A 27191-nucleotide genomic window follows, 5' to 3' on the forward strand; every position below is an offset into this window, starting at 1 on the left:
CACCCTGGCTTCTTGTTTCTAACATCTGCTTCTGCTTATGCAGCCAAAGCTGCAGGTCTGTGTGCAATTTTAAAATATCATTTCTGCAGCTGATATGAATCAGAAAAAATTACTCCTCCGTGGGTTTCTAAGGTAACTGACATTTCTCTCCTTATCGTGCTCTGATATTAACGATAACAGTAATAATACTTAGCAATGCTTCTACAGATCTTGTGTTTGAAGCATTTTATGGAGTTACAGATGGGACCCTGGGAGATCATCATATCCATGCCCCTTCAGGAAAGCAAAGTGAATTATATTTAAACCATCTAACAGATGCTTTGGGCTATTTTTAATTTTTCACAATGAAGGGGAGTTGCCAAATTCTTGGGAGTTAGTTGTCTCCCCCCCTCCCATAGGTGGTATCTACCTTTTAAAAACCTCTTACTGGCTAACACAAAAATTTCTTTCGGCAAATTAGAATTTATCCCCCATTTTCATTGAAGAACAGCCTGATTGACTCTATGACATATTAAAATAAATGTGATCATTTGTCCTCTTTTCTTTGGGTTTTTTCAAAATTGCCTGAGGGATACATTTAGGAGCCAAGAAGTTTGAACCATGGTAGCAATGGCTGCAAGCCATGGCTCTTCTCTGGGCCAGTTATTCAAAAGCATGCGCCCCTTGATCCAAACCTGGAGAGCTAATATGTTGCACCCTGAGCTGTTCCACTTATTTCCATAAAGATTGTTAAGACCTGACTGAAGAGATGTTACCCTTTAATAAAGGAACAAATCCTTTCAGCCAAGATGGATTCAACCACAGAATACACCTGTTCCTAGGGTGTCCACTATTCAAGTAACAGAGCTATTACTTTAGCTCAGGCATCCCCAAACTTCGGCCCTCCAGATATTTTGGACTACAATTCCCATCATCCCTGACCACTGGTCCTGTTAGCAAGAGATCATGGGAGCTGTAGGCCAAAACATCTGGAGGGCCGCAGTTTGGGGATGCCTGCTTTAGCATGTCTTTGAAAAGACACCATTCTGTTAAAACGTGGGTTGTCATCAGCTGTGGAAAGCCATCATTCTACAGCTTTGTGAAGCACAAGTTAGGCATTTTTTTTCCCAAACCACCCTTTAGAAGAATTCAGCTCTTCCGTGTAATTTTTGAAAAAGGTGAACTGATAAGCACTTTGAGGGGGTTGGGAATCTAATGTATCTGTAGATGTAAACAATACATGAATTCAAAATTGTACATTGTGTGATATGGCTTAATATCTAATAAGAGGTACTGAGCCAATTTTGCCTGAAAATCATACTTGGGCTGTCTTATATGGAAGCTCTTCCCTGTTACATTGATGTGCAGAGAATTTTTTTTTCTTTAAGTGAGGGCGACAATGGTTCCTAAATAAGTCAGATTGTGATGAAAACACAAGGTTAAAAACTGCAGCCCTCCCAAGTCAAAATGTTACCAGCTACCACTGGATAAGACAACTTTCTGTGTTCCTTTACTGCTATTGGTGTCCTCCCCCCCAAAAAAAAATCACCTCAGAACATGCACTCAAAATTTGATGCTGATACCAGCCTGCATATGACTGCCCCTGCCTCTGGCAGGTTCAGCTGAGGGTGAGGAGACTATAGGGATCACCCCAAGGCCTTCACATCCTAGGAACTGATCCCACAACAGGCCTGCCTTCCCTATAGTGAACAATAGGGAAATTGGGGTGGGGGGTGGGGGGAAATGTGCTTCCAAGTTAGTGTTGACTCACTACAGAACTTGGGTATGGAAGTCCTGGGGCTCAGTAAGCAGAATGAGCAGGAGCCCCCCCCCCAAAGCATCAGGTGAAACTATGCACATTACTATCTAATGCACTTCCACTCACATATGACCATTAACTCCCATGTATGCAACTGAGTAAGTGCACCATTGCCACCAGTCTTTAATTCAGGGGTAGGCAATCTAAGGCCCATCGGCCACAAGCGGCCAACAGGGGTCATTTAACCAGCCTACGAGCCGCCCCTGAACCAAGCTGCTTGCTCGGCGAGTCCCTGTGTGCTGTGCTAAACCAGTGCAGCATGGCACGGGGACTCGCTTGTGTGGCACCAGAAATTGCAGACGCCGAAAATCATGTCGACACAGATGCCGAAAATCGCTTCTGCGCAGATGCTGGAAATCAGCGCAGACGCTCACACACACACACACACACACGCAATCTGGCCCACAGAGGGATAACCGCTGAAGTGAACCGGCCCAGAAGAGGTAAACCTTGCTGACCCCTGCTTTAATTCCTCTAGCCTCCATTCAGAGGCACAGGACAAACGGCGCTTGAACCTTTAAAGAGATTTAGATTAAACATTGTGGCCAGGAGTGGAAATCAACTCAGCTGTTAAGAATTCTCATCCATGTTATTATACAAAGAGAAATGGCGAGTTTCAGCATTTGTGTATGTATGCTTTGAGGGGACCATGGCAGTTGTATTATTAAAGAATGGCCCACCCCCCACAAGCCACATGTCGTTGTTATTCCTTCTGCATCCTCTTATCGGAACATCTTTAGCCACCCAGTTCAATCTCCCGAGGGACATCCCATCTGCATGGCTCAGAGTAGTTGTTTAGGATGTAATTTGACTTTGCGGTGTTCTTCATTCCATGCTTGCTGTATGTGGATTAGTGTAAGATTAGTGGAGTGTAAATCCTTAATCCCCTGGGTATCTGGCCTCTGAAATATATTGTTCTCCATTTCCCCCAGGGCAGCAGTGTTCCATCTTGTAATTGTAAAGCATTTATCTGGGTCACATTAAAAAGCATTTGATATAATTTTAAATTTGGCATCTCTGGGCTGCCTTTGTTTAGACCAGTGTATATAATTTGGTTAATCTTAATGGTCTTTTAAAAACTTTGCCACAAAAAGGCAGGGTGTTTTTTTTTATAAAAAAATTAAATATTTATAAGTAGTTCGTTGGAATGTCAATTGGCAGCAGGAAAGAGTGATTAACCAGGGGATGCTTAAAAATTCTCTTGAACATTGGCTTAGCTGTGTATGTGTTTTGTGGAATGGTTTCTATCTCTCCCTCTATCTCGCTGGATGACCGTAGCATTGGAGCCTGCCCTAAGCTCTTCTACCGGTATGCACTAACCTCTCACAATGCAAACTAAGGTTCTTCTCCCGGAGAGCAAAGTTAAATCTGTTTGCTTCCTGGCCTTCAGGTGGTGCCAAGCAGTGTTGAGGGTACATAAAGGCATTTTGCATTTTATTCATTTTAGAAGGCTATGGCTAATACTAAAGAACATGCATGGTTTGTGTCAAAAGTGTTGCATCTTGCCAGGTCATGATTTTAGCATACTTCTGATTTTGTTTGACTCTTTTCATAAAGACCACTCCTGGAGTCATGGAAGTATGTGACATTGAAGACTTTTATTGGCTTTTATAAAGGACAAAGGCTCTAGATTTTACAGTTATAGGGGGGTGGGTGGAGTCAACTGGGAAACTTTAAATGAGGGACTCCTAATTTGGGGTTGTATCCAGTGGTTGGATTAGCCACTTCAAGGCTGGACACTTGATTTCCACTAATTCTCCCTATCTGCTACAACTCACACAGTCACCTTGAAAAGCTGATTCTGAGTTTGTGGCATGCCATATAGGACATGGAGCAAGGGCTGCAGTGGGTTGGGGGGAATCAGTGAAAATTGGGTGCTGTGCCTTTTGTGAGCTGAAGTGCTTCCGCTTGCCTATTGCCCCCACTGGACACAAACCATGGTTCCTGCTTACACCTTATGGTGGAAATAGACAATATGAAATTTGGTTAGGAATTCACCTCACCTCCACCTCATGCTACCAAAATAAATTTGGCTGATTCAAACATTTGAGAAAACTCAGAAGGGTTTCTCTAATAGTAAGCAGAACAATAATTTTCCATATAGAAAGCAAAGCCAAAATTGTCCAAGGATGTATTATTTAAAGAAAAAATAATTTTCAGTTTTAAAAGTTGCTTGGAAGTGTTCTAGACCTGTTGGCATCTGTCTATCACTGGAGACAATGGAGGAGTGCACCTTTGGGGTGAGGTGAAGCTATTGGAAGGTTGCAGTGCCTGCTGTGACTGTAGGGACCAATGTGGGAGAGATGTGTTTTGTTGCAGCTGGGGCAGATGAAGGCGTCCAGTTATTCTGTTGCAGATGCACCATTACATTTCTTCTCTCTGCACTCCTCCCAGTGGTCATTTTTCCTCTGGTCACTGCTATGGATACAGGACTTGACTGCCTGTCTCCAGGCACTGTGGTCATCTGCAAGGGATTCCCACATGGCAGGGTCGATGTTGTCAGCCTTCATGTGACGTTTGCAGACATCTTTGTAATGCAGAGTTGGTCTGCCAACAGGCCTGATGTCTGAAGCCAGTTCCCTGTAGAGCACGTCCTTGGGGATCCTGCCATCTTCCATTCTGTGGACTTGACCAAGCCAGTGTAGACATTGCTGAGACAGGAGTGCAAACATGATGGGAATGTGGGGTTGGGAGAGCACATCTTTGTTTGGAATTCTGTCCTGCCATGATAATATCCAAAATCTTCCTGACACAGCGTATGTGGAAGGCATTGAGGCGTTACTCCTGACAGTTGTAAGTTGCCCACAACTCACTTCCATAAAGCAGCATGCTCAACACTCAAGCCTGGTAGACCTTCATTTTGGTATTGCTGCCTTGCCAGTGCAGCATTGATGGAGAGATTGCTGGTTATGGTGGACCCAATTAGCTAGATACTGTGGACCCCCTGTTTTTCAAAAGCCAACCCATGAACCCCTACTTTTGAAAATGTTGATATTTCTATTGTAGTTTTTGCTACGCGAATGCTGCTGTGGACCCCCTGGGGTCCATGGGCCACCAGTTGGGAACCGCTGTTCTAGACCCATCTAGATCACTTCCTGTCTATGAATTGTCTCCATTTTTAAAATACTGTGTAGCTCCATTTCTAGAAAGGTTTTTGAGAAATCTGCCCCATGCCACCTGCTAGCTGTCACTTCTACAAGTCTAGTGTGAACATATGAGATGGATAATGAAGCTCAATCAGAGCCTTGGCTTAGTGGGATGACTTGAAAGTCCTTATACTGTATATTCTGGCATATAAAACAACTGGGCATATAAGACGACGCCTAACTTTTCCAGTTAAAATATAGAGTTTGGGATATTATTGCCGTATAAGAAATACGACCGGCGTATAAGATGACCCCTGACTTTTGAGAAGATTTTCCTGGGTTAAAAAGTAATCTTATATGCAGGAATATACAGTAATTTTGTAGCAGGCCTAGCAGAGGGCATGTAGAGACTTCAGAAGACACACTCAGATCTGACAAAGTCCACCAAACCCCACCCAAAGGACACTTTTCTGGGGCTATTTGCTCTGTACTTTGTTGAAAAAGGAAATACAGTCATGTACACAATAACTGAGAAGAAGTAAATCAAGGAGATGAAGGACCTAATCAGTTTGTCTTATATTTCACTCATGCCTCTTAGAAGAATTGAAAGATAGCTATAGTTATATTGAACAGATGCCCAGTAATTGCAATAAAATTAAAACATGATGAAATGGAACTATATAGTGGAACTCTAGTTCCATCCTTGAGATAGGAAGGAGAAGTCTACCCCTTTCCCCAATTTTCTGCAATCAAGGCATGTGTATCGTTATCCTTGCTCCCCACACCTTTCTTTCCAGTCATTGATGAGCCAGTTGTCTGGTTAGATAGAGGCAATCATTCTACCACACATTGCCACTTAGAGAGTACATCCCAGGGTAGCTTGGTCATTTGTGCGCACTATAGCTTCTGACTCAGTGTCTTGACTTTATGCCAAGTAGCAGGAAAAATTTCATATTGCATCAGGTGCAGATGTGGGAATAAAATGGTAGTACTGTATATGTTCATTTGAGCTATAAAGACCATGTGAGGTGACAATAACAAATAATGTTCCTCTGCATATATGTATGAAGCACCAAAGTAGCTGCCTTGGCACTGGTCTGTTGTGTATCCTAGTTTATCAACAGCACAGTAACAGGCTGTTTCCACTGAACCTTCAAAGTATTGAAATGATTTACTAAGTCATTGATGCAAAAAAGCAAACATGTCCATGTGTCCTAGGGGATGGATCTTTATCAGCTGTCATTATGAGTCTGTTTTTATTTATATGTTTAGCACCAATGGTGTGCTGAGCACTGCATAAAGCATGCTTATTGCCCTGAGCAAGAAATACAGGAATGGATTGCATTGCAGTCTTGTACAATGGAAACAAGATGGCTAGATCAACTGTACAATTGTTTTGGTCCTCATGAGCAGTGCTCTAATATATGGAGTTTCTGCCACATTTTCTTTATAGCCCAATTGGCCATCTGAGAATGGTTCAAATGCTAATTTCCAGGTTGAATTTTCATTACCTTTTTAAGAAGAAGAAGAAGAGTTTGGATTTGATATCCCGCTTTATCACTACCCGAAGGAGTCTCAAAGTGGCTAACAATCTCCTTTCCCCTCCTCGCTCACAACAGACACCCTGTGAGGTGGGTGGGGCTGAGAGACTTCAAAGTAGTGTGACTAGCCCAAGGTCACCCAGCCAGCAGCTGCATGTGGAGGAGCGGAGACGCGAACCCGGTTCCCCAGATTACGAGTCTACCGCTCTTAACCACTACACCACACTGGCTCTCACCACTGTGTCTGATTTATCCCCTAATTCAGTTCATGAATAAGAGTGTAATCTCCAGTCCTGGGCAGCAAGGTTACTTCCCTGAGCCTACAGGACAAAGCAGGTTGGTGGTCACAGCACCATGGAGAGCTCTTAGTCTCCAACAAGGGCTGAGACTAGACTGAGGCCTTTTGAGCCTCTGCCTCTAGCACTCTTAGACTCTTCCCTAGTTTGGAGAACAAGAGCCAACCCTCTGGCACTGTGTTGGCCTTCCATCTGCTAGTGTGGGAGGCAATTGTGAAACACTTGATTCCTCAGGCCCAGGGGAAGGTGGCTGTGAGGGTCCTGACTTTGTTTCTATGTGCCCTGATGCCGTTGCATTGGTTCTGCGGACTCCTACCTGCCAGCCTCAGGTTCAGTGGTCCCCTGATCACCGAAATTTGGCTCAGAGCCAGCTGATGACACTATAGCTTCTGACTCAGTGCCCTGGTCACTATTGCATGGCAGGGTGACAGGCTCAGTCATGTGCTGTCCATCTAAGGTTGTGTACTGAATATAGTTCAGACATTCAAATGTAGAAGAATGAGATTTTCTTCTTGAAGGAAGTCTCAGCTGCTAAAATATTGTTATGTGATACTTTAGGCCACAGAGGGTCATGGTTTGTTATTTAGTCTGATTGTACTGGTTGTGGAGTCTTTGGAAAAAGGGCTACACAGCCAGAAGTGGATGCTTTTTGCCTGGTTGGTACATATGACACATAAGGTGCTCCCAGGAAAAAAACACCTGGGTTACCCATATTCACCCAAGGAGAATATGGGTAACCTGTCCTTCGCTCAACCTAAGTAAAGTCTCTATTCCAGGACTTTCTGGTGCTTTCTGAATATTTTTCATTATTTTATTAATCAGGTTTGTCATTGTGGCTTTTGTTTCTTCCTATTCTTCTGGCCTGGTGTAGGAGTTATTTGCATTTAATTTTCCGTTTCAAGTCTCTGCCATGTTTTTCCCCCCTTTGCTCCCCCTCTCTAAAAAATAATTTTGTTGTAGTAAAAAAGAAACCCTAACAAAACAAGCCAGGAAGCAGAGGCAGTTACAAAAAGAATGGCTGGGCACTTAGGAAGCTTCCTAGAACCCTCAGAGATAGGAAGCTCTAGGCTGAATTACCCTATTTTTTAAAATAAGAACTATTTTTTTTTAAAGAACTATGAGTGGACTAGTATCAAAAGGTGACGGATTCATACACACATCACCTTCCAAGGTCTGCTGCAAACATAGTTTTACATGTGTTGTGAGCAAGGCTTCATTTGTGTAGTTGTTTGTGCATGTGGTGGCCAAAGTACATTTCTCGTGTACATTTCTGTTTTGAAAAATAGGAGGACTGTTTGGTGTCCTTTAGCTTTACTTAGTTACCTTTATTTTTAAGCTCCTTGCATTTCGGTCTGACTGAGTTGTATTATAGGGATGATGAGCTGTATATGTATATACTTGAGTGACAACTGAGCTGAACATAGCCATTTTGTTTCCCACAGTCCAAACAACAGTGGTGGACCTTGGGATCTCAAATTTCAGCAGTGCCCTGTGTAACACCAAAATTTGGCACACACCCCACCTCTCGCCTTCCATTCTGCATCACAGTTGTGGCATCCCCTGTGATGTCTCTGAGGCTCTGTTCCTAGTGTGACCGAAGCGGTTGACTCCCCTAAATCCGCGTCTGCAAACAATATAAATTTATACTTTTCACCATGTGCTGAAGGCATGTTTGCATTTCAAAAATCAGATTAGGAGGAACTGTTCTGTCAAAAGAGCCAGTCCGTACATGTGGGGGACTACTTCAAAGTTTAATAATAATAATAATAATAATAATAATAATAATAATAATAATAGTCACACAGAGGTCTTGCACAAGTACTCTTTCTCACTCTTGTGCAAGCCTTTGTCAGATAAATATTACCCCTTTGCTAGAAGTGTGTGTGTGAGAGAGAAAAGAGAGATTGTCCCTCACCCTCAAAGCACAACCCACAATTTCCTGTTATGAAACAGGATACCTAATGCTGTTAACATTTGCCTTTTTGTGCTTCCTCGGGATTTTTTTGTTAAAGGTGCATGTGCAAAGGTACAGTAATGAATACATGTACACATACCCAGAACAGAAAAAAGGCAGTGGATGGTAAGGGCAGTTATTGAGGGGAGGGACTTCAAAGTTAAATCACTACTGTGGATCGCAAGGGTAGGAATAGTAATGAATAGCAATAACTGAAAAAAACTTGGAATGTGTAGAAGCTAACGTGACAAACTCAGCTATGAATGCCTTGCTTGCAATAGAAGACCGCTATCTGGAAGCTGCCCAAGACTAGAATATTTCTTGTCTAATAGATGTTCATCCATTGTATGATATCACCTTGCTTATTGTTAATTTCTTATTACCTGGGGCTAAAATGACAACCTTTATTAGGCATGACAAGTTCAGAAGCTTCAGAACAAAATTATGAATAAAACATTCGCATTATAAACTTCATGAAATAAAATACATATTAATTAAATTAATATTTTAGAACAATATATCAATTTTCAATTAGCATCCCCTGGTCCTCTCCACAGTGGCCCAATCTCTCTGCGTAAACCGAGCACAAAAACTCAGCCACCACTAAAGTTACTCCATCATTATTATCTGACAATAACCCCTGAATAGTTGGCATTGCTGCGATCGATGCATCCACTTGCAAAGCATCCAGCAATCGTCTTCTCGCATTAATGCCGTAATTACAGGAAAAGAAAATGTGGTCCAATGTATCTAGTTCATTCTTCCTGTATTTACATAAACGTTCGGCTTTTGGGAGAGCTAGATATCTTCCTTCTGTCTCCATAGAGGGGAACACATTGAATCTAGCCAACATGAAGAGCCTGCACCCTTCCTGACTCTTCAAGTTTGCCATATATCCCCCTTTAAAGTCTCTACACATTGGGAGGTTCAGGTGTAATGGGGAGCAAGTGCTGCGCCCCGCCATCTCAAGTAAGTAGAGAGTGCTTTTCCCTGTAAGAGTCTTTCTAATAATTTTCCAGACGTCTTTGGGGTCATCGTTTTCAAAATCAGTTATCTTTAGTCCTATTGAGTTCAACTTTCTCCTGCAAGTCAGTGATAGGTTATAGCTTATATTATCACTTAGAAGGTCGTAAAGGAGAGAGTTAGGAGATAGGGCTAACTATCTTACATAATTATACCGTTTTGAAGCTGTGGCTCACATTGATTGTATTTGTTTGTCGTGGAATGTTGTAACAGCATTCCATCTGTTGTGACCCTTCCATAGAGCTATAGTTGATGATCATTTTACTTATGGAGCAACCAGGGCAGCTGGAAGTGCAAGGCAGGTATGTCATGAAAGGCCAGGAGAATTACTGTAAGTGGGAGAAAGGATGACAACTCTTCTGCTTCTAATCTGTCGGGGAGTTTTTTCAACAGTCCCTTATCCCCTGCTTTCAAGAAATCATCCCATGCTGCTTGTTCTTTGGCAGTGGTTAGAGAGGTGGGCAGGCCACCTCTCTAGGGCACATAAAGAATCTGCAACTTGATGGGAAAATGGACTGTAACCTCCACATAATGAAGCAGCCTTGCTGCTTAATGGAGGAAGCACTGGGGAGTTTAGTGAACAGAACCTTCCAAACTTGAATATTATCTATGGAGAAAAACAGATAACCCCAATTCTGCACTCCATACTCCAGGAATGTTTTTTCACAAGGATAAATTCATTACTTTGTTATTCTAGGCAATAAAAAAAACCAACTTCCAAAATGTTGATTTCCCACCCCTGTCTTCTCTGCACATATCCACCAATATCAGTTGTGGCAACTAGTCAACTTTCTGAGAATCATTGTCAGCAGGGGAAAGTACATCTGGCCCTGCCTGTCTTTCAACTCCTTAGAGAATCTGGAAGTACCCTTACTGTCTACTACACTGTAAACAACAGCTAACAAGCATAAATACCCATGTGTTTTATCAGCAACATTCTTGCAAGCAGAATCCCAGGAACACAAACATACCACAATAAACATGCAAAGAATGCGATAAGTTTCATCTATGTGGCTCCCTTTTCCTTTCTTTCTTTCTCTCTCCCTCCTGGTTTTTCTCTGCTGGTTTTCAAGGTTTTATGGCAAGCCTTGATTACTCAATAGCCACTCACCATGCAATAGTAGGGGATGTATTTACTTCCCCTTGAATCTTTGCTAAGACAAACAGGAAAAAATGGGAGACAAGTGGATGAATGAGACATCTAGACTTACACTGTGTTTGTTTCCATCCAGCAAAAGGAGTTTGAAAGATAAAGGGGCTTGAAAAAGCATATGCATGATCCAGCCAAAGTAAATCACCTAAGTCCCACTAATTTCAGTGGAAAAAATTTAAACGCATGCATATTATTCCAATGAAATCAACTATAGGACTTAACTTTGACTGTGTCTCATGATTTTGATTGGTTCCTACAAAAAGCCTGGAGTCAATTTGACTCCTCTGAAGTTGTCTTCTGAAAGCAGTGTAGTAACCCCACTGTGAGCATTTTGTGTTTGTAGCCAGAAATGAAAGCTTTCAGATGACCAGAATTCCTTACAGGAGAATCCTTTGCATGCTTACCCAAAATTAAGTCTCACTGAGTTCAGTGGGGCTTACTACCAGGTAAGTGTGCATAGCATTGTAAACTTTATCTCTTAAAATTAGAAGCATAGCATCCTGCTGAACAGTGATACAAATTTTGGGGACTGCCAAGCCCAAGGGTGGCTAACTGCTGGCCCTTACTGATTTTGCAAAAGCAGAATAAAAAAATAAAAAGCAAAATAAAAGAAGACACTGGCAATGTTGTCACTGGAGAATTGGCCAAACCTGGATGTGGCCCCAGAGCTAAAGAAAAAGGTTAGCTACCTTTGCTCAGGCAGTGCCCAGAAACAAATGCATGCATGCTAGGTGCATGCTTGGGTTTTAGCACTGCAAAATCAAGTAAGTTCAAGTTCAAGTAAAGTAGCAGCCACATTCCAATAAAGCAAAGTCGGGAAAGCTGAGGTTAGGTTCCAATGAGACAAGTCCAAGCAAAACAGATAGGACACTGAATACCTCTGGTACAATATGATACAAGCAGACTCAAATATTATTTCAACCACAAGCCGACTCAGATGGAGTCTTAAATAGAGCCACAGTTTCATACGTATGGCTAGCTCCACCTCCAGAGGCAGAAGCCTGTTCCATTAAGGGTTAGAACAGGCTTCCTCAACCTCAGCCCTCCAGATGTTTTGAGACTATAATTCCCATCATCCCTGACAACTGGTCCTCCTAGCTAGGGATCATGGGAGTTGTAGGCCAAAAACATCTGGAGGGCCAAGGTTGAGGAAGCCTGGGTTAGATCCTGCTTTGGTAGCCATTAACTCCAGTGCATGGAGACTGTGGTTCTGATGCGGCTTTGGGGTTGGAGTCTAAGAACATGGGCGCAGTCTCCTCAGGTCAGAGAGTCATAGTAACATGGGCTTCTCTTATGCTGGATCTTCCAAGGCCATGGGGATACCTGGGACAGGTTCTGTGGGGGAAATCGGAAGGGTGGATAGGTCATCAGGAAATGAACCGGGGGGGACGGGCGCTCTTCTTCGATCAAATTCTCTGTACTTGACACAACTGCCTTTGGAAGGAAACCATTGCAGGCAACAGCAAAAGGAGCTGATGGAAGAAACGTTTGTCACTTTCTTTTGATTCTCTTTCCCTGTGTTTTTTTAATCACTACCTTAGAAATACCTTTTTAAATGAAAAGTTAATGAGAATGATGTAAAGGCCACAATGAAAGAAGGTACCTTAAGTGGGAAACTTGTACTCTATGTTTCAAGTGTCTCACAAAAGATCCAGATTGGTGATCCATACAGGGAACTACAGGTCCAACAGCTTTTGAAACATCCCAGGGGTCTAGTGTGTTTCCCTTCCTCCCCCCCTTAAATATGAAATATTTCAGGTTGTTTTACAAGCATCTAGACAATTCAATAAAATGTACCTGTGGAAATACTGTCACTGAGTTTCTGGAGGAAATGGATATTTAGAGTTTAAATTTGCAAAGGGAAATGTAATCCATTGCTCAACCATCAAACCTATTTAACAGAACACCCTGCCTGGTCCATACTTTCCAAAGAACAAGTGAGCCTGTGATGTATGTCTTGGGATTGTGAGTAAGAATGGATTTTAAATATATATATTTATCAGACTTACTGCCTACCCATTTCCAGATTGCTCAGCAAGTTTCCAATGTAGGAGTTGACAAACACAGAAATGTTCAGTGCACAGAAGTGAAAGCAGGAATTCCAAGAATCAACATTAATAATTTCTGCTTCAATCTGATCCATCCCAGAGACTAGTTAGTTATTACCTCTCTCCATCCACATGCCTAGATGAGCAAGAAAAGAAAACCAAACCCCAAACTCAAAGCTCATTTATTTCTTATTTTACATCATAAAATTTATTTGCTGTTTGATTGTAGAAACTCAAAGTGGTTTACAAAACAGTAAGATTACAGTATTAGTAAAAACAATTAAAACATTCAAAAAAAATTAAAACCAGCAATAAACTGAAAACACACCAGCATTCTAAATATGTGTAGACTTGTCTTAGCAAACTTGTTTTTAGCAGGCACAGAAAAGAGTACTGTGAAGGTACCTGCCTGGTGTCAAAGTGTAGGTATATCACTCAGATATTGATTTCTTACAAGTGCAAAATGGGTATAATATGGCATCTGTAACAGTGCCAGTTCTGCAGATATAAGTGGCTGAGTCGGCATATATGAGGTGAGGCAATCCTGCAAGAATAATAAAAAATATAATAGTAATAATAGTAATAATAATTTATTATTTATACCGCGCCCATCTGGCTGGGTTTCCCCAGCCACTCTGGGTGGCTTCCAACAAAACAGTAAAATACAATAATCTATTAAACATTAAAAGCTTCCCTAAACAGGGCTGCCTTCAGATGTCTCCTAAAAGTCTGGTAGTTGTTGTTCTCTTTGACATCTGGTGGGAGGGTGTTCCACAGGGTAGGTGCCACTACCAAGAAGGCCCTCTGCCTAGTTCCCTCTAACTTTTCTTCTCACAGCGAGGGAACCGCCAGAAGGCCCTCGGCACTCAAACGATGGGGGTGGAGATGCTCCTTCAGATATACTGGACCAAGGCTGTTTAGGGCTTTAAAGGTCCCAAGCTGTTAAGGGCTTTATACTAGTAGTAACTCCTTGAACTTGGCCCCGTAACAAATCAAGCAAAAAGCAAGCTGCATAGAGAACCAAAGGCATGACTGGGTGAGCAGCATCAGAGACGTCTTATAGCCATGCACACATATAGGTGGTGATTTCACAACAGCCCACCTCCAAATCCCAGAGAGGCTCAGCCAAGAAGATGAGGAAATTAAATCCTTTGAAGCTGAAGCAGAGGCTTAGTCCTTCAAGCAGAAAAGACTGTAGTGGGCCTGGGTAATTCTGTAGAATCTTATGCTGCAAGAGGGGACCTGCCAGGGAAAAAAGAGCCAACAGAAAGGGGAAAAAGGTTAGACAGAGCTTATGTAGCACAGTGGCCAAGTGCACAGAGGAATCAGCCAGTTAGTCCAAATCTCACATTACTGTGCTTAGCTGTGAACTCATTAGATGGCTGTTATCTTACGTATTTATTGTTACTGAGACAATGTATGTGAAACACTTTGAGTACTATGTATGATTGGTGTCATGGATGTGTCAAGAGAAAATATTACTGGTTCACTAGTATTTTATTTAATTCTGTAAAATATATCCTCAATGGCCACTAATACCTACAATATATTTGTTTCATGAGAAATGGTAAGACTGATGGCTATTGGCGATAACTTACCTTACTTGTTTATATGGAGACTAGAGACAAAACAGGTCAGACATGGAAAACTTGTGAGAGGCAGGAGCTTCAAAGGCTAGCAGTTAGCGTGCTCACCTGCTTCTCCATGCTCAAATTGTATTGTATATTTGTTCGAAAGGCTATTTTAAAATGCCATGGGTTTCAAAAACTCTTTCTTTACTGCTTTAGCCATAATTGTCATGATGGTCCTCAGTGCCTCGTGTGTGCAGTCCCAGTTTTATCTCAAAAGGAGTAGTCTCTCAGTCTCTAAGGCAGCGACCTCAGGCGGCAGATTTTGTGTGTCATAAAAACAGGTGTGAACACATGCAAACAGAAACAACACAGCTGGAAGGGGAAATGTTGGGGCGGAGGAGTCTTAGCAATGTATACGGGGGGGGGGGAGGAGAGAAAGGGGGTCAAAACAGAATGTTTTTGGGCAGTTTCCACCACCCGGGTGAGACAGCGGAAAAGATCTGCTTTCATGTTCTTGCCAGCCTCAGCCCTGAACTTGAAGCAGGTCCTCAGACTGATTCATGTGGAAGGTAGAGACCATTTCAAACATTTGCTGTGTGATAAAACCTATTGGTGTCAACTTAAATTTATTTATTTATTTATTTATTTCATTTTGTCTAGGATTCCAGTATTACAATGGGGTTGCCCTTGTTATACTAAAACTGAATCCGAGCAGTTGTGGAGAAGACATTTTTCTTCCACTGTTTCAAATATTTATGGCCCCCTTTGTACGTCTTGGTATTAAGCAGAATCAGAAACACTGTAGCAGAGTTGTCTGAAACTTTTACTCAAAAGATTTCATCTTGCTTGGAAGAGCCCACGTAAAGCTACCATTGTAATGAGACTTTATGGGTCTTAATATTTATAGGCAGAGAAGAGACAGGACACGTCCTGTTCTGTGTATAGTCTTGCAATTTATATGTTGGCAGCAGTGTATGATGGGAGATGGGTTCTGAGGCTCACAAGTATGCTTAAGCTTTATAAATATGCTAAGTTCAAGCTGAAGTGAGGGAACAGTGTGGAATGTTTTGAGGCCAAATCTGACATGGGGTTTTGTAAGGAGGGGTAGTGAGCCCAGCACGCCAGTGCTACTTGAGTGTGTTGTGAAAGCAGGCGTCTCTAACGGCATGTCATGACCCCCAGGCTTTCAGTGAAGCACCCTACTACAGTTAGTGAAAATTAAACGGTTACACATGCTCCAAATTTCAGACTAATGTTGTTCTACTAATATAAAAAGCCTTCACGAGGAGCACCGATGCTGGTGGTCCCAGAGCTTCGACACTGCCTTGCTGGCTCCCGCTCACTATTTTTCACAAACATAAATAATCATAATCCATATAAAACTGTCATATTGGTTCAGCACAGACGTCACCAAAGCCCTGGGCCTAATTCATCAAAGATTTAATGTTCAGCTGCACAAAGTTACTTTTTTTTTGGTAAGCAGATGCCGTTTCCCAGATTGTCCTGTCATCACCAATAACTTTCCACTGGAAAGATGCATCACATCAAGAGTTCCAAAATGCTAAGAAAGATGAATATTTGAAAACACAAGAATAAACAGTTATTGCTAGTTGCTTCTTAATGACATAAAGAAGAGGATTTTTGATGTTTTGGATATAACTGTGGATGGATTGCCATGCTGTTGGACCTACTGCATGCCAAAATTGCAGGGGGGGGGAATCTTAATAAATCAGGAGGGGAATTTGTGTGGACAACTGGCCCAACAAAGCCACAATGGGCTATTAATGGGAAGTTACACCACTTAGGAGACATTATTGTTGTTATTATTATTATTATTTGCTTTAAGATGCTATGTACCCACCCTTATTTTTGCAGCTGAGAATCTCATATCTAGGTTTGTGAACAACCCATTGTTCATTAATTGAGGAGGAGGTTGGCAGCTAGAGATGAATACATATGCATATTGGACCATTATTTCCAATGATAATGCATTTTCATAATTTTAAAATTTGAATCCTACATTTTTGTGATCTTTTATTTGAATGTCCATAACTTCTGTGTGTGGTAATGGTGTGGCAGGTTGGAAGAGGGCTGGTGTGCTCTCAGTTTTCTGCATTCAGTGGGACAGATCAGGAAGGAAGCTTCCAGTCCTCAAGGAAAAGAAATTGTTTTTAACTTCTGTAACCATTCTGTAACCATTATAAACTGATACTTATATTTTCCAACGTGCACTCTTGGTACAAATGAATGAGGTTCTCCAGCCTCCTGAAAGTAGGCTGATGTACCAAAATGGAGATCTTTATGTAAACAATGGACTATGTGGCGATATGTGTGGCATGCTTAAGCCAGTTGAACCCTTGTGTACCTCATTTTTTATCCTGTCAGGTAGTAGGTAGAGTTGGCACATTCAGGACAGTGTGGTCACACAAATATATTTTCTACATAATCAGTAAATGGCAGCATTTTGTCTTTATATTCCAGTAAGCCGCCCCTGACCCACTGCTGGTTCAGTACTATGTTGCCTCCCCCGCAGTGGATAGTGAAGGATATACAGTACTGTTGGATTTAGACTAGGTAGACCCAGAATCAAATTACTCTTCACTCCCACTCCCAGACATAGTTACTATGACAGTCACTGCCTCAGTGATTTTTATTACTTTACTTGTATTACTCCATCAAATTTCAAAGTGAGAAAAACATTGACAGCTATGTGAGCTCCAGTGATGGAGCCTTGTGGTTTAATGGTCACTTACCTGGTACCTGGATGGGTGAAGGTTTGGACCTGACATGGCAGGTCTCCTGTCTTCTGGGAGCCACACCATTTTTTGTGTGGCCATTGGCTCCTTCCCCTGGCTGCTTCGGAGTATCCTGGGTTCCCGCCAGACCCAGTTTTGAATTCTGGCAACAAATGGTTACAAATCCATTACAGGTAAAATGATATATGGCAATATAATACCACAACTAGATAGGAAATGGAGGGGACAAAAATCTTGTGTTTTCTGTTGCTATTTGAAGCAATTGAAGTCAAACTGTATGACTACCTAGCCTCACATAGAATCATAGAATCATAGAGTTGGAAGAGACCACAAGGGCCATCCAGTCCAACACCATCAAAGCATTCTTGACATATGCCTTTCAAGCCTCTGCTTAAAGACCTCCAAAGAAGGAGACTCCACCACACTCCTTGGCAGCAAATTCCACTGCCGAACAGCTCTTACTGTCAGGAAGTTCTTCCTAATGTGTCACTTTTGAGACACAGAATGTGTGGCAATTATTGTGTCCTCAACGCAATTTCCATGTGTTCTGTCCTGCCTCCAGTATCATATCAAGTCAAAAAATCAACTTTTCTCCTTACAGCTTTTTGTTGGAGTCCCAGTTCTTGGAAAGCGTGGGACTTTCAAAGTAGAGGAACAGATATCTGATGAAGTCCCTTCAGGCCTAGTGATGAATGGTGTGATTAAACAGGAGCTTTCAGGCCAGAAAAATGCACCCAGTGGAAATTCAGAAGTGTTCCTCAAGGACTGTGTTTGCAGTGAAGTGAGAGACTTGAGCCTTCAGTTATGTACCCAAGTCCCTACATTTGCTGAGAACAAGAATGGTGAGTCCTTTTCCTAAGAGATCAGAGAGAAAGAGATAAGATGCTCTGAATATGGCAGCAAGGTGCATACATAAATGCAAAAGTATGGTGCTTCTTTGGCTTATGGTGAGATACCTACCTTTCTGATAAACAGACTTTAAAACTGCAAGTTGTGAGGAAAGAAGTGGCTCTTAAATCCTGACTCTGTCTTCATGGAGTTTCATGATGGAGTTTTTTTTTTTTTTTTGCTTTAAAGGTCCTAAGCACCTTGCTGCCTTTTTTATTGATTAATTATTGATTAATTTTATTAGATGGTTTTTGTTAGCATTTTAATGGTTATGATTAGTTTTTTTAATTGTTTACTGCAGTGCATTATCATAGAATATTTCCCCACATAAGCCAACCTGGACCCTTTTCTGGCTCCCCATTTGTGGAATGCTCTCCCTAGGGAGGCTTGCTTGGCACCTTCATTACAGTTTTTAGGTGACACAAAATGTTCCTCTATAACCAGACCTTGGGCTGATTGAACATTCTATGGCCTTTTTAATATGTTTGTGGGATGGGGGTTATTGATTTGTGTTTGTTTTAGTATTTTGTGTTCTCATTTTGTAGTATTTTGTGTTCTCATTTTGTATTGTTATGTTGTGAACCACCCTGTGATCTTCAGATGAAGGGAATAATAATAATAATAATAATAATAATAATAATAATAATAATAAATAAATAAATAAATAAATAGCAGCAACCACTGTGGTATGCTTGCAAGAAGTTAGGGTATACATTATATTTAATAAAATAAAATTGCATGTTATGTATGGACCATGTGCTAGATGCAGATGAAAGTAAGTGTAACTGCATAAGCATACACTAGAGTTCAGACGATTCAGCATAATTATTCTTGAAAGTGAGCAGGAGTGATAAACTTCATTCACCAGGATGGCATACGTTAAGATTATTCATGCTGCTGGCAACATAATAGTCTTTGTAATGGAAAGGTTAAGAAGTACTAGTCAGTTTTGCACCATTTTGATTGCATGAGCTAGTAGGTTTTGGAATTTACCTAAATATTTCAAGGACACATCCTGCTTTGTGTTTGCCTTTTGTTTTCCCAGGACAGTTTTTAAAGAAGCTAAGTTAGGAATTTGTGGCCTTGGATGTGGAAAATCCAGATTCATATCTGGAGTTTGCTATAGGTCATTTTGGCTGCAATCCTAGGCACACTGACCTGGAGGTAAGCCTGACTGAACCCATTGCAGAAGGTTCCAGGTTCAATCTCTGACATACCCACTTCAGGCTAGGAGAGACTCTTGCTTGAAACCTTGGAAAGCTGCTGCCAGCCAGTGTAGACAATGCTGAGCTAGGTGGTCCAATAGTATAAAGTAGCATCCTATGTTTCTAACTCAATGGGAGTCACTTCTAAGTAGAAACGTATAGAAATGATTTCCCCCCTTAAATTATAAGAGTGGCATAGTTGTTCTGAATGTTCCTGCTCTTTTCCATGCCAATCCATTAATGGTGGGATGGAGTACATTGTGTGTGTGTGTGTGTGTGTGTGTGTGTGTGTGTGTGTGTTGGTGTCTTCCCACTATATTTTTGCTTGACCTGCCTCACAGGGCTGTTGTGATTCTAAAGTGCCTCTTGAGCTACTTAGGCAAAAGAGAGGATACAAATGTAGTGAAACAGACTCCCTCCAACTACATATTCCCTGACCCACTTGAATGAAAGACAAGAAATTGTAAGTGTCCATCTGGTTTGAGTTTAAAGTAATGCGCAGAAAAGGTTGCATGTTTTCAAGGACCTTGTGCCTAAGTAGTAGATTGTACCACAGTTTATTACACAAATTGAGCTTTTTATTGCTCAGCTTTGTTGATCTGCCAGTTGGGATAAAGAACACAACGTACCCCATGGTCCCTATCAGGGAAAATTAGAAAGCATTCAGTTCTGCTTAAACTATGAAGTATCAGGGAAAGTTGTAATTAAATCCAGAGAGTGAGTGCCAGATATGCTGGTGTCTTTAAATCAATAACTATTTTGGAAAAGTCTTATAAGTTAATCAATTGGAAAATGACAAAGATGTGTGCGTCCAAAACACCGACAAATGACAGTTCTGAGAAGGTGCATGAGGACTTGATCTCAGTAGGTTTTGAGAGTAAACCTGAACCCCACTAAGGCTTTCTCCATAGGCAGGCAGCCTCTGTTACATGCATGTGTTTCAATTTAAATCTTTATTGCACTCAGAGTGTGCTTATTAAATGATTATCTTGTCCCAAGATCATTTTAGCCTTTGTTCCACATAACCAGGTAGTAGGTGTATGTGTAGGGAGATTTTCTGCATTAGGATTGGAGCGCAGATCAAATAAATACTGCAAACAATGTATTGAACTCAGGTGACAACTAATCCCCTGATGAGATATTGTCCCGTGGCTTGAACTTTGCAGCCGGGACTTTAATGCCACTTAAATCAGAATGTAAGAACTGAAAGAATTCCAGGAATGTGGTGATATAAATTGTATTTTTAGAGCTGTGAATGACTTGTGAGAGCGAAACAGCACGGTGACTAAAGATAGCACAAGTCAGTTTTTCCATGATTTATCACAAGAACTTTCACCCTAAGTAAAAGTCATTTAATGTTGTGATAGCAGCACACACAGGCTGGCAGGATTTCAAACCAAGTCATTCATTGCATATTTTGTCACAGGAAAATGTTTCCATAACATACTAGAACTCCAAACTGCATTTCATCTGCATACAAGTGCCACTTGAGAGCATTGCCTAGAAACATCAACTAAGCATGAGGTAAATGGTTTATAATTCTCCAGTGGCCACAGTCTCTTAAAAAATAAAATAAAATCTACAGAGTCATTCCCCTTTCATGGTCCTAAAATACATCCCTCAGCTAGTTTTCAATACAATCAGTTAAAGATGTTGCGTCCTGCCATGGGTCAGCTTGATTCTAAGTCAGAGCTCTGATGGCTCAAGTTACTGCACAAGAGAGATGTTGTCTCTGAAGCGTCTACCAGGATCAACCAGAGACCTCTGAAAAGCCTGAGGAAGGACCATAGCTTAGGGGAAAGACCATAGACCATTTGTTTTGCATGCAGAAAGTCTCAGGTTAAAATCCTAGCATCTCCAGGTAGGTTAGGAAAATTTTCCCTGCCTGAAGCCCTGGAGAGCTGCTGCCAGTCTGTGTAGACAGTACTGAACTAGATGGACCACTGGGCTGACTCAGTATAAGGGAGCATCCTATGTTCCTATGCTAGGTCAAATCATGCAGCACCTTGCACGTAAGAGTACAGCGGACATTTAGCATGCAGCTGAATCTTCCCATAAGGAATAAGCCCCACTGACTTCAAGGCATTCAACTAAATTTTATTCAGAGTAGACCAATATAAAGTAATGGTGCTAACCTAGGCATGTCTATTAATTTCAGAGTGTCTACTCTGAGTAAAACTTAGTTGAATACTACCCAAAGGATTTGCTTCTCAAAATAAATGGTTAAGTGGTTTAATTTGCACTATAAATCTGGATCCAATCCAATGTTATTGACAGGTTTGCAATTGCTTGCTTGGATTGATGGAGGATAGCAAGGGCTAAGTGTGTGTAGAAACAAACACAAAGGTAAAATTTACATCCATTGCTCTGCTTACTTTTGCCTCTGGCCCTTCCCACCATTCCCACCGTGGCCCTTGGAAGGCTGTCCAAAGTTATGAAGCTAGCTTATTCCAATAAACCATAGTCAAGACTCAAAAACTACATTTTAGTGTTCAGACATAGGGCTAAACCATGGTTAATTGAAAATGAGCATGAAACAAAAGCTTCTCTCTGTTCCTCATGGTTGAGCCATGAGGATGAGGGGAGCACACATGCCGAAGGTTGTGCATGAAATGCTAAACCATAGTTTAGCATTGCATCTGAACCCAGGTCATTGTGATTCCTATGGGACAACAGTCTGACATGACAAATCTTTAGAGCAATCCAGGTCAGTCATCTGAATCAACCCTTCTTTGGATAGAGAATAAAAGGAGGATGAGAGAAAAAACAGTTTATCCTTACAGGGTCCATGTCTCAGAAGCCAGGCTGGGCTGCTGACTTCTGTGCTATGACTAAACACACTAGAGGAGAACAAGTCCTTTGTAGATCAGAGGTCTGTGCGGGGACTGTAAATGGCTATTGTTAGCTGTGTAGTGACAGCCATGAAGCCCAAGGTGACTGAGGATTTGGCACACTTAGAGCAATTCTAACCCCTATCCCAAGACTCTGAATACGACTAATGTTGCCTCTTTCCCCACCACTTAAGAGCCCTGCACATGTTGCACTGCTGTGTTGCAAACTGCCAAGGCAGCTTTCTGAAAGTCTTGTGGTTACTAAAAAGGATGTTAATAAAGCGGGAAGAATCATAATAATAGCGCAAACATGACAGATTCCTTCCTGATGGACGCACACATCCCATAAACATAATTGTCACTACAGGGTTCTTGCCAGAATTCCTGAAGGTGTTTTCAAGTGAACTGCAGTCTTACAGCTAAGGCTTTTGGGGGTTGGTGAGCAACACTCATCTGTTTGCAATTGAAGACCAGTTTGCAAAAGCACATGAGGTGGCTGTTAGGTCAGTCACTCCTTCTCTTGGAATAGAAATAATGGCATCCTCTTAATATAAATAACACAAGTGCTTAATTTCTAAAATGAGAGGTATCTTAGCATCATACTCTTGGGCTGTCATTCCACTTGTGTGCATGTGGGTGCCCTTGTGGCTCCAATGCTGAAAATAAGACAGACTTTGTATGCTCAGAAACACTGTGTTTAATTATTACTCCGCAGATGTCAGGAGTCAGGATTGAACTCTGGCATTGAAAATGGATTCTGAAAATGGATTCAGATCTGGTCATGGATATCTTCTCTTAACCCTTCCCCTCTCCCCTCCAGTGTTAGAGCTTTGGTATAATCTTTGGAAATGAACTTTATTTTATATTATATTTGCTACTGCAAACTGCATTAAATTATCGTTCCCAATATGCTAGAAAGCACAGCCCTAACCATATAGAAATTCTGTAGTCCAATAACATGAAAATATGCCATGAAGGGTATGCCTGCTATCTTTGGTGTTTTCTGCTCTGCTCTTTTAATTCTCCACACATTTTAAATCTGCAGTCCTGTCTACACACACACACACACACACACACACACACACACACACACACACACACGTAAGCTCCATTGGATACAATGGTCTGACTTCTGAGCAAAAATGCATAAGATCACTCTGCAAGTAGATACCGGTATGTTATATGACACAGAAGAGCTATGACAGTTTCCTCAAAAGTACAACAGTACTGACAACTTGTCATACGTGAAGAGAAGAACTGTTTATTTTTATTTTTATTTAGAACAATATATAAAACTGCTTCTTTAAAAATCTAAACAGTGTGCTTAAAGCAATATAAAACAATTCTCAATAATATGGAGATAAAATTGGCAAAACAAGTACAGTATACGTAACAAAATTATTGCACTGCTGTTTCTGAATTACAGCAGGTTTCACAGATAATGGTGGTAGAGATTAAAGCAGAATTTGTTTCAGTTGCTTTGTTGGTTTGTATGCCTGGCACAGGACCAAAGGCGAGATGTGTGGTATATATATATAAACCAGTGGGGTGGTCACTCAGTAAAGTTCAGCAAAATATTACACCTGCCCATTTATTTTTCATTGCTTTGTGTCAAGATCTAGGGTTCCAGCTGACTTGAACATCTAGGGCAAAAGTGGATATCCTGTGGTCCTCCAGATGTTGTTGGACTCAAATGATCATCCAGCCCCATCCAACATGCCCAGTGTTCAGGGATGATGGGAGTTGTAGTGCAACAACATCTGGAGGGTCATAGGTAAGCCACATCTGATGTAGGGGATCTGAGGCAGAAAGTCAATCCATGCTTTCCCACTGAGTTGTGTCCAAAGTGAGGAATTGCAGAAAGATAAACCTCATTTGAAAGATTTGCATGAGTAAACATTTATTAAACAAGTCAGCCTCACCATGACTAAGTGGTAACCCCTAGACTTTCTAAAGATTTAATTTGATCAAACCCTGGTCCTTTGGTCTGAGCTACTAAATGGACTAGGTGTATGGCTTTCCTTATGCTGTGGGCATACCTGCCTTACAGACTCTCCAAGTGTCCCTATTTTCCAGGGATGTCCCTGAATTAGAGAAGCCGCCCCGGTTTCTGATTTGATCCCAGAATGTCCCACTTTTCTTTAGGATGTCCCTATTTTCATTGGAGAAATGTTGGAGGGTATAGAGTTATCAGCGAGAAGTCATAGCAGCACAAGGTTCCAGGTTTAGTCCGTGGTATCTCCAGTTAAAAGGAGGAGGAGTAGGTGATGGCAGAGTCACTGTGACACTGGGGAGCAACTACCAGTCAAAGTAAACAGTAGTAAGTTGGATGGACAAATAGTTTGACCAGGTGTTAAGGAGCTTCCTATGTTTCTATGCCTCTCTTGCACTTCCTCACTTCCTTCCTTTTGCATTATGGAACTTATTGTTGCCACAAGCTTCTTTCCCATGCTGGCTCCTATACTCTTTTGACCTCCAAGTCTACATTCAGTTTTCCTTATTTGGTAAAGAATCTGAAAGTGGTCTGATCCCACCAGGTACCACTATACAATTTTGAGGCAGGTGCAAACAAATGGGAAACAGATCCCTCCATACCTGCCCACCTGAAGCACCGTATGGCCACTATTAAGAAGAAGCTATTGCGCTAAGTATGGCAAGGCAGCCTGGCAAAGAAGCCAGGAGATTAAAACTTCATCTCTTTTTAGTAGCTGCAAGGCGTTTAGCCCATTGTATCTAAGCGCATTTAGCAACTCTGTTCTCTTTTGCCTTGCTATTCCATTTTGCCCCAGCAGACTTTGAAATGAGCCTTTGCCTTTTTCCTGATCAGAGTGCTCTTCTCCCTTAGTCTAGCTCTTATAGATGGGTCACATTCCTTTGCGCTCCTAATAATCGCAAATCAAGCAAACTGGGCCAAAACGAGTGTGCCTCTACTATCAAATGTCAAAATATGATCAAGCCTGGCAAGCCTCCGGCAGAGCATTAAAAATAGCTTACTAAGTTACACTGTGAAAATCACTAATATAACAAGACTTGTGTGTCTGATCCCATTAATGGGGGAAAGCTAATATGGTGATTTCATGCAATACTGATGGAAATCAATAAAAGGATATTTTGGGGGGAAGAAAGCACGCAATTCTATTATTTAAGGCATTTTGTACAAAAAGTTAGAAAATAACATTTAACTTGCATGTCTCTTGTCCAACTCAATAAAAGTTATTTTGCATTGTTAAGGCTTTTGCTCCAGTTAAACTAGAAGGAGACTACAGAGCAGTTCGGTTTCTGGGCTCACCCTTCTCAGTCATGCAGAATAGTCAATTCCAAAGAGATTGGGGAGGGGGGGATCTCTAGTGCATTTTGCTATGACTTCTGATTAGTACAGTTGGGCCCAGTGGATTTATGTTGCATAGATTAGAACATGGAGCTTGGCTTTTAGGTGAGGATATGGGTGTTTACAGCTTTCTATGGATATTTTCTGCTAAGAGAGGAATTAGCATTTGCTTTCTTGCTAACATTTGTGAAAATTTCCCAATATTGCTGAATATCATGCTTCATTAGTAGAAGAGTCCTTAGACTAAAATCTGACATATGAAGGAAGGAGAGGGGCAGGAGTAGTAAAGGGCATAAAGGTCAAGGGACCCCTGACCATTCAGTCACGGACGACTCTGGGGTTGTGGTGCTCATCTCACTTTACTGGCTGAGGGAGCCGGCGTACAGCTTCCAGGTCATGTGGCCAGCATGACTAAGCCACTTTCTGGCAAACCAGAGCAGCATACGGAAACGCCGTTTACCTTCCTGCTGGAGTGGTACCTATATATCTACTTGCACTTTGATGTGCTTTCAAACTGCTAGGTTGGCAAGAGCAGGGACTGAGCAACAGGAGCTCACCCTGTCGTGGGGATTTGAACCGCCAACCTTCTGATCGGCAAGCCCTAGACTCTGTTGTTTAACCCACAGTGCCACCCGCATCCCAGTAAAGGGCATACTGTGTATCTAGAGATGTAAAATTTCCAGAAATTTTGAATCTTGGGGAAAAAACCCGGTTCTTTTCTGCTTTTTTTCCAGGAAAAAAACAGAAATTTTCAGAAAAATTGAAAAAATGCTACATTAGCACTTCTTTTTTCTTTTCCAGATTGAAAGTCATTCTGTTACTTTAGAAAAATAAAATATAACTATGGACAATTTTAATGGGCATAAAATTATTACAACTAGCATATTAAAAATATAGTGTATCCAAACAATTATTACAAACAGAATTTACTTTTAAAATAATATTTATTTGTATTTGTAACAAATGGAGCAACAATCACCTGAACTGTTTACTAGTTTATGTGGAACAAAAAAACAATTTTTAAAAATCCAGAAGTAACAATTATTCATATTTCCTCTTCACAGTATTTAAAAAAACATTCTCATAAAAAGAACGGAAGAAGGAAGTGGGACTAAGTTTCAATGAATGGGCATGAAATTTAATCAGAATCATTTTCTGAGCTGTAATGATATTCCAGTGCTTTGTTTTTTTTTTTTTAATATAATTTTTATTAGATTTTAACAAGAAATAAAAAGGCACAGAAAAGAAAAATCAAAAAAAAACAAAAAAACAAAAACAAAAACAGATTCAGGCTTCCTCATTTCCCCTTCTTGAGTTCTTATTGTTAAAAATAGTTCTCGCATTTTCCCATTCTAACTTCACATTCTTTTTTCTAAGTTTCAACTTTTTCATTGCTATTATCCATTCTCCTTATACTTTGACCTCTTTTCTCTTAACATCCTCTCTCCAAAATTATTATTATCTAATCCCTAATCTCTTTCCCTTACCCAAAAATATATAAGATTCGCATCCAGATTTATTACCCATTTACTTCCACCCACACAACAAAGTTCCCGCCCCCCCTTCCCTGAAATCGAAGTCTCCAGATGTATCAGCCAGGTTCTTCATACAATCCTTAATACATTCCGAGATCAGACCATATTATTTCAGACAATACCAGATAATCCAGAACCCCTCAACCCACCCCTAGTCTGTCCCATACCAACTTTTGCC

The 27191-nt window shown here is 41.2% G+C and overlaps 1 protein-coding gene across 3 annotated transcripts in view; it reads left to right on the plus strand.

Moving 5' to 3' along the window:
- The window catches only part of MYOCD (myocardin), a 223460-nt gene that overhangs the window by 108709 nt on the left and 87560 nt on the right, over nucleotides 1-27191 (plus strand). For 2 of the 3 annotated variants that reach the window (XM_060271813.1, XM_060271815.1), the window contains exon 1: nucleotides 18010-18068. In XM_060271813.1, the coding sequence (XP_060127796.1) occupies nucleotides 18066-18068 (3 nt within the window). In that variant the 5' untranslated portion in view covers nucleotides 18010-18065. Of the gene's footprint in view, nucleotides 1-17827; nucleotides 18069-27191 lie in introns of those variants that run through there. The other variant, XM_060271812.1, reaches the window with a different exon arrangement.

Source organism: Zootoca vivipara, chromosome 2, assembly GCF_963506605.1.
Source record: "Zootoca vivipara chromosome 2, rZooViv1.1, whole genome shotgun sequence".
Lineage (NCBI taxonomy): Eukaryota > Metazoa > Chordata > Lepidosauria > Squamata > Lacertidae > Zootoca > Zootoca vivipara.